Source organism: Syngnathus scovelli, chromosome 3 (genome assembly GCF_024217435.2).
Source record: "Syngnathus scovelli strain Florida chromosome 3, RoL_Ssco_1.2, whole genome shotgun sequence".
NCBI lineage: Eukaryota > Metazoa > Chordata > Actinopteri > Syngnathiformes > Syngnathidae > Syngnathus > Syngnathus scovelli.
The window spans coordinates 24,220,187-24,237,430 of NC_090849.1; the positions used below are offsets into that span (position 1 = coordinate 24,220,187).

At 43.1% G+C, this 17,244-nt stretch overlaps 1 protein-coding gene and 1 long non-coding RNA gene across 13 annotated transcripts in view; one reads left to right on the forward strand and one right to left on the reverse strand.

The window, feature by feature from the left end:
- The window catches only part of trpm3 (transient receptor potential cation channel, subfamily M, member 3), a 69,949-nt gene extending 60,124 nt beyond the window's left edge, over positions 1-9,825 (reverse strand). For all 12 annotated transcript variants that reach the window (XM_049763673.2, XM_049763672.2, XM_049763662.2 and 9 more), the window contains exon 1: positions 9,622-9,825. In XM_049763673.2, the coding sequence (XP_049619630.1) occupies positions 9,622-9,825 (204 nt within the window). The remainder of the gene's footprint in view (positions 1-9,621) is intronic.
- A 538-nt stretch (positions 9,826-10,363) lies between these two features.
- LOC125994375 (uncharacterized) lies at positions 10,364-11,237 on the forward strand. The gene is made up of 2 exons (XR_007490602.2): positions 10,364-10,554; positions 10,642-11,237. It is a non-coding gene; the product is annotated as an uncharacterized lncRNA (long non-coding RNA).
- The last annotated feature ends 6,007 nt before the right edge of the window (positions 11,238-17,244 follow it).

Below are 17,244 nucleotides of genomic sequence, written 5' to 3' on the forward strand. Positions count from 1 at the left end.
TTGTTTGGGGAGGGAGTGTTAGAAAAAAAAAGATCACCAATGGGTCACACGTTTGGTGACTGTGAAAATGTCCTCCTTCATTTCAAATATGAAGAGAATTCATAGATTACCGTGCCTCCCTCTTGTTGAAATGACATATCAAAAATACCCCAATTTATCTTTAGGGCAGCACCTCAGTGGGGGTTCTGCCCTGTTGACAGCCAGGGAGTGACATTAAAACTCATCACCTCACAGCCCAGCTCCACCCCGGGGGACCTCCAAGACCTCGGAGGACCTGTCCATCATGTGCATCGCTATTCAGTGGGGAGACGTGCGCATTTTCAAGTCATTCTATGAATCAAGCCTCGACTTCCCCGCCCTTTGTGTGTGGATATTTTTTGATGTGTGGACATTTTGGGTTGGCCCACACAAGAAGAATGTGAGCTGAAGCTCCTTTCTACCTATTAGACCGCATGTGTGTGTTCCTTCCCATATGAACCCTGGAATAGAATCTAAAAGATAAATCAAGCAGCTTTTCCTACCTCCGGACTCTAGATGGCAGTCTATGAATGCAAAATAATCATCTGAGCCTGCGCTCATGCATGAGCTAACTTCTTTTTATGAAATTCCCATCGAGATTTGAATGAGAATTTATTCTGATGCCTACAAAAGAAAGAATTTCTTTGACCACTAGGGGGCATTGTACACACACGTTGGGCTTCTCTTCAAATCAGTATTTTAGGGGTTGGTGAAAGGGTACACTAATTTCCCACATTATTAATATACATTCAAACAACGTGACAAGACAAGATGAGATCACAGGTGATTCATTTCCCTCACGGGGAAATTAACTTGGCAGATGCACCATTTATTTTCTGAATTATTAAAGGCTTTCATAAATCAGATGGTGAGAGTACAACAAAAAAATAGGAGGCATTTGATGACCCTGCTTTAAATGACAGCACACAATCTTCTTTGCTTTTTGTGGTTTTACAGATTTTCCATATGCGTTTTTCCCACGTGGTATGCATATTACATATTACATAATGATGTGGAGCAAGACTGAATAGGTGTTCAGTGACAGCAGAGCTCCTTACTGAGGTGACAGCAGAACGCGCTGACCCCCGTGACATCATCTATCCGCCCAGTGACAGGGCTGACGGAAAGGTCCTTCCCCACTTGTCAATCAAACAAAACCAAGCGGTTTATTCTCGGCAGACACAAAGTGAGTGAAGTCAGATACATTCATATGTGACTAACCCAGCTTTGAGTATGAGAATGGCCCGGAATAGCTAAAGCACTGCGAATTTGGGGCACTTAGCCATCTGTTCTGGGACATTGACTAACTTCAACATTTCAATTCCCCATTCACGCTCTCCTTGGTGTCCTACTGCTTGAACGTAAGCCCTCATGTTTGTGTAGAGGCAGGAATATAACCTGTGTGGATGACCCGATCCATCAAAAAGGCCATTTTCCTCGGCAATAATATGGTGGATTTTTTTTTTTTGGGGGTAGGGGAACACATGACTGAAGGCATGTGCTGACAACGGTGTCCCTTATGGATGGATGGTGGAAAAAGCTGTTATCTAATTTGGCTTTCTCTGTGTGATGCTTATTCCTAGGAGGATGCTTGGGATGTGACAGTTCAATACCTCGCCCAATACGCACGCGCACGCGCACCAACGGCAGCCCCCCTGCTTCCTTCGCCCGGAGGAAGTAGGAAGACCTCCGCTGAGTCGACAATCGTCCTCCATCTGGAGAGGAGCAATGATTGTGAGACTGTGCATGCTTCAGCACCGTACACACACGCATATATGGTATCTACTATATATCAGACATCGTGGCGATTTATGTACTTTTTTTTTTAAATGTCTCGAGTCAAATTAAAGTGCTGTGTTACTATGTTAAATGTTTCACATGAAACAAAATGTCTGCAAATATTTTGTTGTTCCCTTTCCCGAGCATCAAAAGGAGCTTTTGACCAGACGACCTTGTGATCGACCAAGTCAACAAGAAAAGAGGATGGAAAATATTTGAAATGGTGACACAACTGACTCCATTCGGGCGGGGAAAGTTTCAGTTTACAAATGTTCAACGCTGCTGAGCACAACACAAAACAACACTTGACTTGCTTTTTGGCGAGAAGCTGCCTTCATTTCTATCGACACATTTTTCGAATATTAAACCAAAATTGTCGGTACAGAACAAAACAACTCATGTGAGTGGAATTCAAAACATCATTAAAAAAAAATGACTATCTTGGAGAAACACAGATAAACGTCAACTAATGCCCGGATAGCAAAAAAACAAGCTCCCCTTTGAGAACGCCATTTTGGTGGAAATTGCATTTAAGAGAGCCTTTCCCCATTACATGAGATCATAATAGCGTTGGGACCTCATTTGGAACACGCGGCAAGTCTCGACACTACCGAGAGGCTGTTAACACGCCTCGGCAGATGCGGCCATTTTGCTTGGCAATGCCGCTCACTCCGATGGGCCGGCCGGCCGGCCGGCCCATTAACTAGTTAATGGGAGGATACCATCAAGGAACTGACAAAATTACTTCAAGGGACATTTGAAGCCCTAAGATGGCAAAATGTGTCTTTTGATGGCCTTGCTCGAATCAAATCTGCAAAAAAAAGCAAAGACGCTGCCACGTCTGAGTATTCACATACAGACAAAATCGTGCGCGACGTCGGAGAAATTAAATGTCGAAGGTTTCGCTCAAGGATATTTTCTTATCGCCTTTGAAGGAGTCACTAAAATTCCAATTATGTGTCGGCCACTCCACCTCCTGATCCTGGGGAGAGCGGAAAAAAAAAAAAAATAGAAGGCAAGATGCAAGACATCTGCGGATTCAGTGGAGAATATTTTGGTTGCAGGGCATTGTCCGGTTGAAAAATCAAAAAAGGCTGAAAACGGATCAGTTATGAAATGGTCCTCCGCCGAAAAGCCCTTTGTAATTCTAAGCGATGACTGTGTTGCTATTTTAATATGCGCATAGACCAAGAGCGATTCCCAGCCGCATCCACAAGACAGTTCTTGCAGAGGAAAAAAACCCGACAACTGCGAGACAGCATGATTTTGAAATAAAACAATTCCAACAGCGGAGGGAGGAAAACCGCAATATTTTTTCCCTCTATTTAAATTCAATGCCTCATTCAATATTACAGCAAGCTGTGAGCAAGTTGGACAAAGAAACAGCAAGAATCCCTCCTCTTCTCTGTATTGACTTTTACCATTCAAATACTTGCAAACAAGAGTCTTTGTGAGACTTAAAAGAAAACAAGCAAGTCTGTTCACATTTCCGAGCTTCTTGGTTGACTTGCTCTTTTGCAATAATGTCGCTGAGTTCAAACAAATGATGAGGCTAAAAGCTTCCCGGAAATGCTTGTGCTCGTTTGTACTTAAAGCAATATTAGCAATTCAGCGGGGCATAATTGAGAACAATGAATATGCAGGGAGCACATCGGGCCAAATGGGGCATTATTAAATTAATTTGTTTCTTAAATGAAGGCTTAGACTGCATACAAAGATATCGTGAAGCTTGTTCTCAAAGTAAAAAGCAAATAAAATCCTTTTCCATGGCATTATTGGATCCAAACATTGACCTTCTTTTTTCAGTCCTCAGTCATGAAAGCGCTTAGTGACATCACGTTGTCAAAAGTAACGCATGACCTCAGAGAATCCACCGTTGAGCCGACTCGCAGTCATCAAGAGAAGAAACATTGACTTCCCCATCGAACACTGACCTTTACCGTCGCTTCAAAACAATCGGAAGCCTGACAAATTGAAAAATGAAGCCGCCACTAAATCAAAAGATCAAGATTGTTACCCTGATTATGACGGATAGAATAAAGCTTGACGGAAGATTGGAGGATAGCAAATTCGAACCATCAACAATCATTGGACAGATGAAAAATGAAAACATGCTAATTTAAGAGTAGTCCGATACTGCGCTCTGGACGTACGAGATCACTTCACTGCCTGTCTGTTAATAACTTTAGCTCACAAATCCCTGCTGTCAGTTCAGGGATCTGCGGGGAGATAACACACACACACCAAACACACACACACACAGACCGATCTATAACTGCTAGATTAACTTTAGTGCTCGCCAAGCTAATCTTCTGAGTCAACAGAGCAATGCAGACACACAAGGCACGAGAATGATCATTTCACTCCAATACGGCACAGCCTAAAAAACCTAATTCGGGTCCTGTGAGGCTTCACTGTGCCACCTATCGGCTTCATCTCCATTTTAAGTACACAGGCATCGATGGGAGCCATATGGAGTCAACACAATGAAACTTGTTGGACTATACCTTCGATTGGCAACGGGAGACCAATTTATGAAAAAGCGTCGGCAATAATGATTGTAGCCGCGCCAAGCGCGCCAGCCAGCCTCAAAGCGTACGGCTTACATCATCAGACACCTCCACTTCAAAGATGCGCTTCAAAGAGAGACATCGGCGGATCTCCGTTCACTATGTCTTTACTTGCATCAATAAAGCTCGTCTACAAAAAAATATATATATATATATACAAGGCTCAGTCAGGAACACATCGGTCCAATTTCCGCTACACCTCAGCGAGGCCACATTCGAGCCTCTCTTGGGAGGTATGCACGGTCGTAGTTTAAATTTTCATTTTACATTCTATAGAATGGTCTGTTCAAATGAAACTGTCAACTTTGGTTTGTAACATTTTCCAAGAGGGGGGGGGACCTAATTGTGGGTTAAAAAGTAATTAAGGCTAAATTGGTATCATTGATTTAGCTTCAACTATGACTGTGCCACAACTCCTCCTGGAAGTATTATTTTTTTTCTGATATGAAAAAACATTTGGTTCAGAACAATTGGACAAGGGTTTCTTCAAATGAAAGCTACTTTTTGAAAGACAGCAGAAGGAGGAAGGTGCAAGATCATATTTCAGAGTTGTAAAATTGAATGGGAGCTGTCTAAATGGCAGCTGTCTGGAGCTGAAGCATGACTGAGCATCTCTGAAACATTTTGAGCGCCTTCGCAGCTCTTCGTCTCCCTCCTGCGCCTGAATGAGAATACATTAGAAGAAGGAACTCCAATTACAAAGCTTTGATCAGAGCCCAGGCTGGAAATCTGACAAATCCATTTGAAAAGCTACTCGGGGAGGAAGTGCGAGAAAAAAATACGCTTTTAAAAGTCAAGGCACAATTATTTATATGGCCCTTGATCACAGGAATGTCTCAAAGGTCGTGATGTTGACCCCCCAAGAAAAAACAGAATGATCCTTAATCAACCCAAAAGTATTGCGTAACCTTTCTTCACAGCACAAATGCACACGATCCCACTTTTAAAACACCTCCCACCACATTCGCCGCCGATACAAACTCTTTGCAAGATTGTTTCCAAGCTACTGTTGCCACGGTTGTCTGTCGGTCAACAACCTGGACACGCAACATCAAATAACCATCGTATTTGTCCAATCTACTGAAACGTGCTAAGCGGATTACACGTCAGTCAAGCGGTCCGGTCTTCGGTTATGACTCGGCTCGCCACCTCGCTGCAGATGAAAGGTGGGGCTTGAATGCCACGAGACAGGCCAATTACTTGGACCTCACACACATACACACGCACGCACGCACGCACGCACGCAGACACACACATGCTTACATGCTTAGCCGTCTGCCCCACGCTGCCTACCTCCACAGGACTTCTTTTCACTTCCTTTTGCTTTGTAAATTAAATTGCCTTTAATTAGTGTGAGGTACATTGTTAGACACTAATGATTTACAAACAGGCAGTGGGCATGATTGTTCTGCCACTTAGTACCACTGATTAAGTGAGGCCAACTACATGGTGTAAAAATAGAACGCTGTCGTATAGTTGTGTTTTCCCCTCAGAAGACCCTGAAAGGACTTTGAAAATCGTTCATTGTACACGTCATTATATTGTTTCATTTTCACAGATTCTCCAATTATTATGATGTATATTTTAGCAACAAACTGGAATCGAATGTTGAGGTCATGGAAAATGGCAGAAAGCAAAAAGGTCATTTGAATATAGATAGTTTTCTCTCCGAATGAAAAATACAAATTAAGTGAGCGGGTCACATGACTTGGAAACATTTCCCAAACTTGTGTTCATGTGATAGAAGCTAATGATTTGATTGGGTCATCTACAGAAAAATATTCCACTCAGTTATTACCATGGCAATTATCATGGCCAGTGACGTGCGCCAGATGCTCCCAGATCCAGCACGTGGCGCCGCGCGAAGGCTAGCCAAGTTCCCCAAATCTGATAATGGCTTTGGCATGTTGTGACAAGCTGTCCCTTAGTGCAAATCGATCGCCCTAGCTACTAAATACGTCAACAAGAAGCAAAAAAATGGAAATTAAATGGCTGCACCCACTCCCGCTTCTCTTTATTAGAAAGCAAAAGTCGGTGTTTATAGAATAATGAATTTTCTTTATCAGCCTGTTTTGCAAAGGAATTGTGGAAAGACAACTAAAGCTACAAGGGGGAGCGGGGCGCTAAATGACTGAATGAATGTTCGAATCGATTAACTTTGCTAATGTCTTCCCAAATATCTTCTGAGTAACAATCGGAGACGGGATATTAGGTTTGTACAAAGGCTTGACGAAGCAGCAACAGATGAATGAATGAATGAATTTGTTTCAAACATGTAAATACATCAATCAACAGAAAAAAAAATTAAATGAAAAACAAAAACAAGGCGAAAGTCATGTAAATTATGACTAGGTCCAAACAGAATACAATATACTGCACGTAATGGGCAGAGTTTACTTGAGTGGGAAGAAGTAGGATTTATTTAATGCCACCGCCTATTCAATTTAAGTCAAAACAATTTTTTTAGTGACCTGTAAGAGAGTTGTTACTTTCCATATTACTGTCTGTTTCTTTCACATGAATAGAAAGGAAAAAATGCAATTAAAAGAAAAAAAGCTTGAATCATAAAATATGACTCCAGTAACAATACATTCAAGTACATTCAGTACCAAATGAAAAGAAAAAAAAAAAACACCAGAGTTTTGAGACCTTCTTTTATCCAGCGTGTCACTCCGATAAATTCAAGCAGCAAAGGGAGCTTAGGTTTTATCCTGGTATCGCAGAAGCAGCACGCCGTCAAGAGTGTGCACACGGATAAAAGGCACCAGTTCCCCAGGAACGCTGTGTAATCAGCGCCACAAAATTAATTATGTGCGCTTCCACAGAAACCTATTTTGGCACGAAAATAAAATCCGACCAGGTATGGGGTAGATAATTGTTTTGGATCAAAAGCAATTAATTGTCAAATCTTTTCTATGAGTGGTGGAAACACTTCAATGAATCATCAAAAAGTGATGTCAACATGTTTTGCTGAGGGCAAAATATGGCTGCACTTAAGGATGCTTGACAGAAGGTCACGATGACAGCAGATATCTAACCCCTCCGACCAGGTCATGTCGGAGTTAGGCCGTTTTGGTCGTGTCGGGACTTTTCTTTGTTTTGATTTATCTAATGATCCTCGGGTAAATGTTTATTTAACGGCTGCTTGCGGCTTCATCTAATTTGCCGCAAAGACAATCAGCGCTGACACTTGGCAAAACAACTTTCCCCAACACATGACGGACGCGTGCTACGTAAACAAGGCCATCCGGAATGGCCGAGGTGAAATATGCATTGTGACAACCTAATTACAGGCCAGCGTTTTGATTCAAGTGTGACATCATTGGTTATTTTCATTTCTTGACACAGGCCAGCCTCATCCGATAAATGGGCCAGGGCAGAGTTGAAAATGGGGCTCGGGTGCCAAGGGAGAGACGACGGCGGGCAAAGCGCCCGATTTCAACGCTAGCGCCGTCCAACTGTGACACAAGATGACAGCCAGACAACACTTGGACGGTGGTGAGAGTCCTCACAACATGGCGGTTCACACAGGACAAACACACACAATGAAAACTATCCCCGAGTTTTTCGTCCGGCCAAACGAGCACTGCAGTCAATCAATCATTGTGGCCCAATGAACCGCGATAACTAAGATAAGAGTTACTGAAGAAAATTACAATTTGTTTGGAGGCGCAGTTGTGGGAGAACATCTGCCTCTTTGGCTTCTAATTGTGTCGCTACATTCCAGTGAAAATCGCTGACCGGCTGTTTGCAAACGGCCGCCCAACACATCTTCCCTCGAAATGAGCTGCTCCATGCTGCCGACAGCCAGCTTGGAAATGACTAAACTAATTAGATTGCAGTTATGAAGTAACTTTCCGCAGTTGGGAGGCAAGACTGAGTTTTCACGACTACCAATTAGACTCTCGAAAGGACCGAGATAATTCATTCTTGCCTAAAGTCCAACATGGAGATTGCATCATAATGGTCTGAGGGTCTAGGAGTGCTACGAGTTTAGGAGATGAAGGAAACGTGAATTGCGGAGGAAGTTGAAAGTGCCTCTAGACATGAACGCAACTGACCACCAGTGGGACACCCAAAAAAAAAAAAAAAAAAAAAAAAAAAAAGGCAGAGCACCAAGCAGCTCTGTGATGTTGTCACGGATGAGTGGTAGGGTATTCCGGGAACAACCTCAGGCGGATTTCATGTCCAGGAGGATTAAGACAACATATTGACACTTTTTTTTTTCTTCTTTGGGCACACTGTTTTCTTCACTTGCTATCTTATCTTGCCAGCTTGTTTAGACAACAATGGCTGCATGTTTGGGTTCTTTTTGAGCTAATTACCCAAGTCATAGCTAAGTAAGATTTCTTGTGAGGAAAACAAACAAACTTCAGCACAATCTCATGCCATGACAATTATCCGTACGAGCGATACGGTCGCACGTAGAAATATGTAACAAACGTATCGAGTCCAATGTTAAGTGTTCCATCATTATTTTAAACTGCCCACAAGCGCAGATGGTGTCTCGTAGGTGGTAGCGCAAAAATAATGACTTGTCTATGTCATTCTAAGAGGAGGAGTCGGTATTCACTGAATCATCCCTCCCCCCCCGGGCCGGTTATTGTCATCTGAGAGAAATAATTAGCAAGGGATGGCTCGATAATGTCAAACACTCCTAATATCAAATTATTGAGTTCACTCGCAATATCTATGGAAAATAAGCCTATATAATTGAAAATCATTGCCTTGACAGAAATGATTAATTTTATTGTAGTGTTGTTTTTTGTAATGCGAGAGGAGGCAAGTGACCCCAGGGAACATGCCCCTCTAAACTAGATTTGTGTAATTACACATACACTCCAGTAGGTGGCAGTGGTGCGCTCATTGTTAGTGCGCAGAAAGTATAAATAATGTTAATGAAGTTATTCCGCAGATTCATTTTTATTTGCTTTCATGTTAAGATTACAATGTTATGCCAAAGGTGAACTTACAATAACTTTATATTCAAATTATACTATGGTCACAGTTGAGAAGAATAGTAAAGCAAAATTAACATTCAACCACTAAAATGACTTATTTTGTTCAGGAATACTTGTAAATAATAGAAATAATGATTTCTCTTACATACAATTGTAAACATTTTAACGTTCCCTCCCTGCTTGACTTGCTGTCAGGTTCTACTTTTGGGTTGTCCTCTCTCAGTCTCCCATCAGCCCGACTGTCGGATGAAGAAATGAATGGAGACCAGCGCGTGTCCTCCAAAACATCTTACCGTTGGCTGCTGAGAGCCCAGCGCCCCCCTTTTGGTGGAGCCCCCTCTGGAGCTCAACCTTTTCCACGATTCGGAGAAACGCCCCCTGGTGGTGGGGCGCCCCGGGCCCGACGCCCCGGATGCGACGGACGCATCGTCTCGGGTGGAGAACGGCTGCTCCTTGCGCGTCTCCCTGCGCTCGCTCCACTTCTTCTTGGAAGCCATCGGTGAGGAAATGTGAATGTGGTAAGTAGGACAGCCTTCTTCATCAAACTGCGGCCACAGGTGGCATGGTGAGCTCTTTCCAAACTCGTTCGCCAACTGAATAACTCTTACGTGGATGATCTCCACCGTCTGGGAAATAATGAAAGAGAAATCTTCCTTTTCTTTCCGTGACTTTTGACAGATCTTCTGATTGAGGGTGAAGGAAAAAGTGCTCACTGGTCTCGCTTGTCGCCTTGTCGAAGAGGAGAGGAGAGGAGAGGAGAGAAGAGAAGAGGCTGCACCCTGTTGCATGTGCACGTAGTGTGGCTCGTTTTGCCTCCTCGCAGGCGGAGGGAGGGAGGGAGGGAGGGAGGGAATGGAGGGAGATGGGAGGGGAGGGGAGGGGGGGGGGGGGTCTGAGGGCTTCTGAGATTCAGGTGAAGAAAAAAAAAGAAAGGTTTTAGGAATTAGGAGCTGTGCTTTCAGGAGAAAGAGCGGAATGACTACGACACAGGTGGAGGAGATGAACAAAGGGGGGGGGGGGGGGGGGGGGGGGGATTCTGTGGAGCCTTGTGTGAGGTTGTTCATTCTCTCACTGAGATCAACCTGAGCTCCAAAACCTTAATTCCTCCTCTTGAGCCCATGAGGCAGCTCGGATGAGCCTCGTTCTGGTTCAGACAGTTTACGACGGACTCGACTGCATCGCCCACTTATACAGCCTTTCTATTTCTCCATTTGCTTCATACAAAGGTATGTTCCAGGATTTGTATCAGCTTCCCCTTCTAAAGTACTTTCTGTGCCTTTTCCTGCACTCCTAGATTTTTTTTTCCCCCCCAGGATCCCCCGCAGCTCCATCCTCATCACGGCTATCTTGATATCGTCCATGTCTTCAACCTGGCTCTCCTTCAATAATCCCCTTGAGGTTGGAAAAGCCAGGTCAGGTGAATAAGGACACGGTGATATTGTTCGTGGCCATAAGAAGAGGCGACTGTGTCAAACTCTGGGGACACCCCCGGCAACAACTACCGGGCCACCTGGGAGATCGTGTTTTGACGCGCCCGTCCGTGTGTGTAACACAAAAGAAAACAAGATAAATTCCCTGAAGGCAATGAATAGAAAGAGTAAAATTGCACTTTTTGTTTCAAATCAATTATGAACACATGCGTGCTAGCCACAATGTTGTTTATAACATATTTCTGTAGAATTTGTATGAATGGAATAAAGGCAGAAAAAAATATAAATGAAAAACACTTGAATTTAAATTACACTGACTGACAGACAACGGCTGCCACAATCACAAATATTTGACATAATAGAGGTTGACGAGTGGCCACTTTCATTTGCATACAAAGACATTTGGAGTGCCGGAAGCCCACACAAACACACAGAGAACATGCAAAGACATTCAATTCCTTCAGAATGGAAACATTGAAGGACAAATACTAGAGTATAAAAAATAAAAATAAACCTGACGCTCTGTTTTATAAGAGTTTGTCCAATTGTGACATTTGTCCCCCCCGTCCCACTTAGCATCAAACATCCACCTCCGCAAGGTTTCCATAGCGACCACATGAAAAACTTTGATGTTGCATCATCAAGTCTTCATTACAATCATCCCGTGCATGTATCACCTCGAGCGCTCGTCGTATTTCTGCGCACCCGCGGCACTCGATCAGCACGTTTTCATTTACAGAACTTGATTAACCCGAAAGCGAAATCCATGCATTGCAAAGCACGCCACATAAAAAGCTCATTAATGCTCACCAATGTAAATGTAATAGGTCATTCTGGGTCGTCACTAACAATCCATTTATTCCAGAGTCTTTTTAATGGGCTTGCCGAGACGCTGGGCTATTTTTTTTTCCGGGGCGCTCCGTCCAATTTAGATGAAACAAAACAACAGAATAACAAGAGAACAAAAACAACCAAAACATGTCCGAGCAAAAAAAGCGGCTTGCCATATCAGAGGAAGCAGCGCAACGACTTTTAGCGCTTTCAAGTTGATATCGTTGCATAAACGAGCAACGTGATGGATTTTTTTCCCAAAGTCGGAATCAGCGTGCAGGTGTAATAATTTACATCGGTAACCGTTTGAAAGTGCACTGGAGCATTTAAATGCAGAAATTAAGCTGTGGAGGGGGAGGGGGGGTGCACTTCCTAATCCAACTTTTATAAATCTGTAGCTTAGTTTCTGCCTTAAATCTGAGCTTTTGAAATTGCTGCCTGCAAACCCAGAGCATTTATCACCCACTTGCAGACATTGAAATTCAGCTCGAAATATTTTACTCTCAAGTGTAAACATTAAAAAGCAGCAAGTGCAACAATTCTATGGCACAGATTATTACATTGATTTTTTGGGGCGGTATTAATAATCAGCATGTTTGTTGGTGATGATCAATTCTGAGGAATAATTGAGCCAACCTCCCCGCCGAAAATTGGTTTAGAGGAGCGCGCGGGTGCTACAAAATGGCGGCAAAGCACTTGACATGACAACGATCATAAAGTATCAACATCAGGCTTTTAGCATGGAGGCAATCAGGAACATTTTGAAGTTAAATACTAGAACTTCACCTGAGGCTCATTAATAGTACAGTGTCAGTTAGAATTAATTAATTAAACAAAAAAAAAAGACCAACATTGTATCATAAGCATTTGCTCGAGCATATTTTTGTATTGAATTTCACGTGTTCATCAGACCACTAAAATTTGAAGTGGCCCCAGATAGAAATGTTTGTCCGAATATACATCAATTGTTGTTATTGTAGTCAAATAGGGAACGTGAAAACAAAATATATGATCGTAATATCCATAGGGAGGACAAAGTTCTTTCTTACCTTTATCTCTGTACACAGCGGGGCGAGAACTCTTCTACTGTGAGATTTCCTCGGCATCTTCCTCTAAGGAAAGAAGACAAAAAGAAAGTTAGTATGAAAATTATGACAAGGAGCCACTTGGATTAAATGAGACAAATTTGCTTGTATAGGAGAGACATTTCTTATCTACTCATTTGTGTGTGCGTGTGTGTGGCAAGGGATACTATAGATTCCATTTGCATATCCGATCAAAAGCTCGGAATAACGTCTTATTTGGATTCATGAGCGTAACTTGGTATCGGCTCAAACGCTAACAAACGAATCTCATGCAAGAGCCAGGAGTGACGGACGACTCTCACTCGAGACTCTTTCTGCTTCTTTCCAAACATTTCACCACATCCGTTCCTTCTTTGCACTGATCTGATTTATTTTGTCCGCCTTCCTCAATGAACAAATTTTATCAGATGTGTCGGATGGATTCCGGGTCACGCGGTCTAAAAACTGAAGCATAACGGGCTCGCTGGAGTCCATGCGGGAGATCCAAAGTACGGATATGAGAACGTGAAAGATCTCTATGAGGTCAAGACGGAGGCCATCTTGCTCCCTCAAGTGTGTGTCTGCACATGACAACAAACACACACGGATGGCGCAGTGCTTTCACAAAAATAAAAGTGACAGTTTTTAAAGAAATTTATGACCCCTCAAAGTTTTCCAAAATGGCCACTTCAAACCAGAACGCCATCAATCAAATCTTTTCAGGCATGCGTTCGTGTTTGACACTTCTCATATAATGAAACCTTTTTTTTATTCATTCTCAAAATTCATGTTGATTTCAAAGCATCAGGATCCGATGTTTACTCCAGTCAGCGCAACATCCCCACACTAATTACGACTTACTCTTTGTGGGACGGAAAGGTTGGGGATGCATTTTTAAGCAGGGTGACGCCATCAATAATTCATCTGCAGACTCTATATACGGACAATGTGACTATTTGTACATTTATCCAAGTACGGCGTCTTTGCGGATCGGGTACACGTTTACACAGAATACTCGAGGGGAACGGATCCAATCAGAAAGCAAATTGACTGTGCAGCTGGGGTCGTTCCCGCCGACGTATTAAATAAAAACACAAATACCTTCACATCGCAAACTGTGATTTTAGATGAGCGCAAAGCCGAGGTGGAGTCCGCCAGGGGAAAAAAAAAGGACCACATTGCTTAATTTACAGTGGAATATCAGAAGCTGGTGAATTTTTTTTTTTTTTCTTCTTCTTGTGTCTTGGAACCGACCACGGACTTTAATGAGGGAACGACCTGTCTGTGGCGTACAGCCGCCTGGAGGCAAAGTCATATCAGTGCCTTACCAGGGAAGCGCAAACACACTAAAGTTTGGTTATAACAAGAGATAGAGTGCAAATAAAAAGTCTCTGGATAACAAGCAGGCGACATATATACGAGCAGGTGAACAACAAAAGGTATTCAGGGTAAAAAAAGTCAACATGGAAAAAAATATATATATAGTTGTCGGCTCTATTTATGTTTCATGCTACTGCTAATTTATACATGTTGAGCATATGGTTGCGCTCACAGCTAACAGTTGGAGGCTCAAAGCAAGTAACAGAGAATACGGAGGCAATTATCATTTATTCATTTTCCCCAACCAAAAGCGTGTCAAATTCATTTTTAGTTGGTGAAAACTTCTCTTGCTCACCGAAATAATGGAGAAATGGCTGCTTTCTTACCAGTCGCTCAGGTTCCTTGTAGGACTACCCCCCTTGACCTTATGAATCCTCTTCTCGGGGGGAGGAAAAAAGGTCCCGCTTGTTTTAAAATTTTGGGAGAAAAGAACTTGTGAAGGATAAAAACGGAAGAATTGAGGAGAGAGGAGGAGAGCGCACAGGTGATTGGCAGAGGAGAGGAATGGAGGAGAGGAGAAGATGGCTGGCTCCAGGAGTCAGGAAAAGCCACAGGTGGGCAAGGCGCCCCTATGTGTGCGCGTGTGCGTGTGTGTGCGTGTCACACTGTCAATCCGTATTGAAAAACATCTTTTCGTCCACGAGGCAAACTGTGACAATGTGCACATCTCCCGCTCTCATCAAAATGTATATCCATCACTAATCATTGCTTGGTAAAGTATGATTGATAAGATTTTGGGCCTAAAAAGAGGATGATGACCTCATTTGGCTACCATGACGACCACATGGACGGTGTCGCTATAAACTTTGGTCATAAACTTACTGATGTGCGGACCTATCAGGAGGACCGGCCATCTTGGAAGGGATCGGAGAGCCAAGCGTGCGCGCATGTGTGTGTGTGTGTGTGTGTGTTTTCCAAACATTAGAGCATCTCTCCGGGGCTAGTTGCTAGGCGAGGAAGCTACGAAGCTTACCGTCTCCCTCCCCAAACACACACACACACACACACACACACACACACACACACACACACACACACACACACAAACATCAGCGCAGGGAGATGTGCGGTTAGATGGGTAGGAAGGTTAATGCTTGCAAATAATGCAAAGTCAACAGCGGGCGGCTGTTCATTTGTGCCATGAATTAATGACGACATCACTGGGATGCCAAAGCAACTGAGGGGAATTGGGACGGGACGGGATGGTCGGCCGCCGTGCCTGCCTGGATGATTGTCATTTAGGGCCCTTACGTGCCTCTCCGTTGTCCGGCAACATGACTGCTGTGTCATACGTGAACGTGGAGTGACCATGCCAGATTTGGCCAACAATATCAGAGGTGTCATAATGCAATGATAATTAGAACAAATAAATACACATTGCATGTTATGAGAGGAAAAAGTTCCCAAAAAAATCATAAATAAAAATAATACCGTAAGAATAGCACAATAGTATGTAGTATTAGAATCAAATAAAAGTTCAATTTTATAGATACAGAAAAATAAATAAAGTAAGAATATCACAATGGGATGTAGTATTAGAAGCAAATCATAACGTTACACACGGCAAAATGGATGGATGGATGGATGGATGGATGGAAGTCAAATGATGAGGAAAAATACTGCTTAGCTCAAGACCTTGAATTCATATTTTGGATGCAGAAGGCGGCCCAGCTGAAACTTTTCCTGACATCACTAAAAGAAATACACAGCATAATACACTCTATTAAAGTGTCTTACAGGGAGATTTTTCTTTCCCACTAAATATTGTCGAAGGCCTCAAAAAAGAAGCAAGCGCTTTCGCACGGCCGCATATTCAAAAGCAGAGAAGTGTGCGTATTTAACGTCAAGGTGAAGGTGCACACGGCTTTCAGCTTTGATGGAAAACAATCAGAAATTCAGTGAAAGGCAACACGAACATTTCCCCGCTTCGCTTCTTTCTGTGCATTTAATGGTCGCCGCCTTGTTACGGCAAGAAAAATTGTAAAAGGAAGAAAAAAAAAAAAAACTCAGCGGCAGAGAAAGAAGAGCGTGTCCTTTCAGCACACAACACTAAAGTGAGGACACCGAGATTATGTTTGACTTGCGTCGTACAATGTGTTCTGCAAAATGAGAACGTTTTACAGATATGAGCCCCCCCCCCCCCCCCCCCCCCCTTGTAACGAATGGACACCTCCGCAACGCTCATTTTCTATCAAACAACAGTTTGCTAACAACATTGTGACAGCAATGCGGTTACACTGCGACTAAATGTGCCTTCATAAATCCCACGCTGGGTTTCGGCATTGAAGCGCCGCGGCTCCCTCACGTCCTAATAACCAAATTGAAGCGTAAGCGCTTTGGACGACAAACAACTATGTTGTAATCCTATTTTTATTGCATTTCTTCGGGCCTGATCACAAAAGGCGCCACATGGTGTGGAAAAGTCCGCCATGTTGTTGCTAATAATAGAGCAGAACACAGACATGGTCTTGTGCAGGTGGATGAGGTTGATGGGTTGAACCACATCTGCATGAGAGGCCATTAACAGTGAAAGCTCCAAAACTATTTTAGAATACAAAAAAAAGCCAAAGAAAAAGCAAAGCACTCAACTGAAATCTTGTTAAGATTTGCTATTTTTATATTCCACTTTAACAGTACGCCAAGGTGGCAATAAGCAGACAGCAGATTGACATCAGTCCTCACGAAGGAGGAGGGGGTCACCATGGCGACGGACCCCTGCCAAGTCGTTGGAATCATTTAATTATTCAGTAGCGGTCTCAGCGGGATTCAAGTGGAACCGCTCAAACCATTAAGCGGTCTTATCATGGGGTGATTTGAGAGGGGGAGAAGATAACCGTACCTGTTCAAACAACTAGGAGGAGAACCCCCTTCTCCATTAAATGCTCATCAAATAGCCACTGAACTTAACATTAGGTACACCAGCTAGTCAGACATCCAGTTTCTATAATACTAATCCTACCTTGCAGACCCCAAGCGCAACTCGAAATTCCAATCCTCCATCCCTGAGTCCAACACAGCAGGGGCCCCGAAATTAAACCCTGTGGAACACCATAAGACAGTAGGGAAGAGTGACACAGAGCAACCTTTGCTCAAACCTTCCTTTTTTTCATGTTTATGCATCTCGTGAAATTACCATGATTCGTTACTTTACAACTGATTCTTCAAGGACATACTTGTTTGCAAGAAGCGAATGAAAATAAATATCAATACA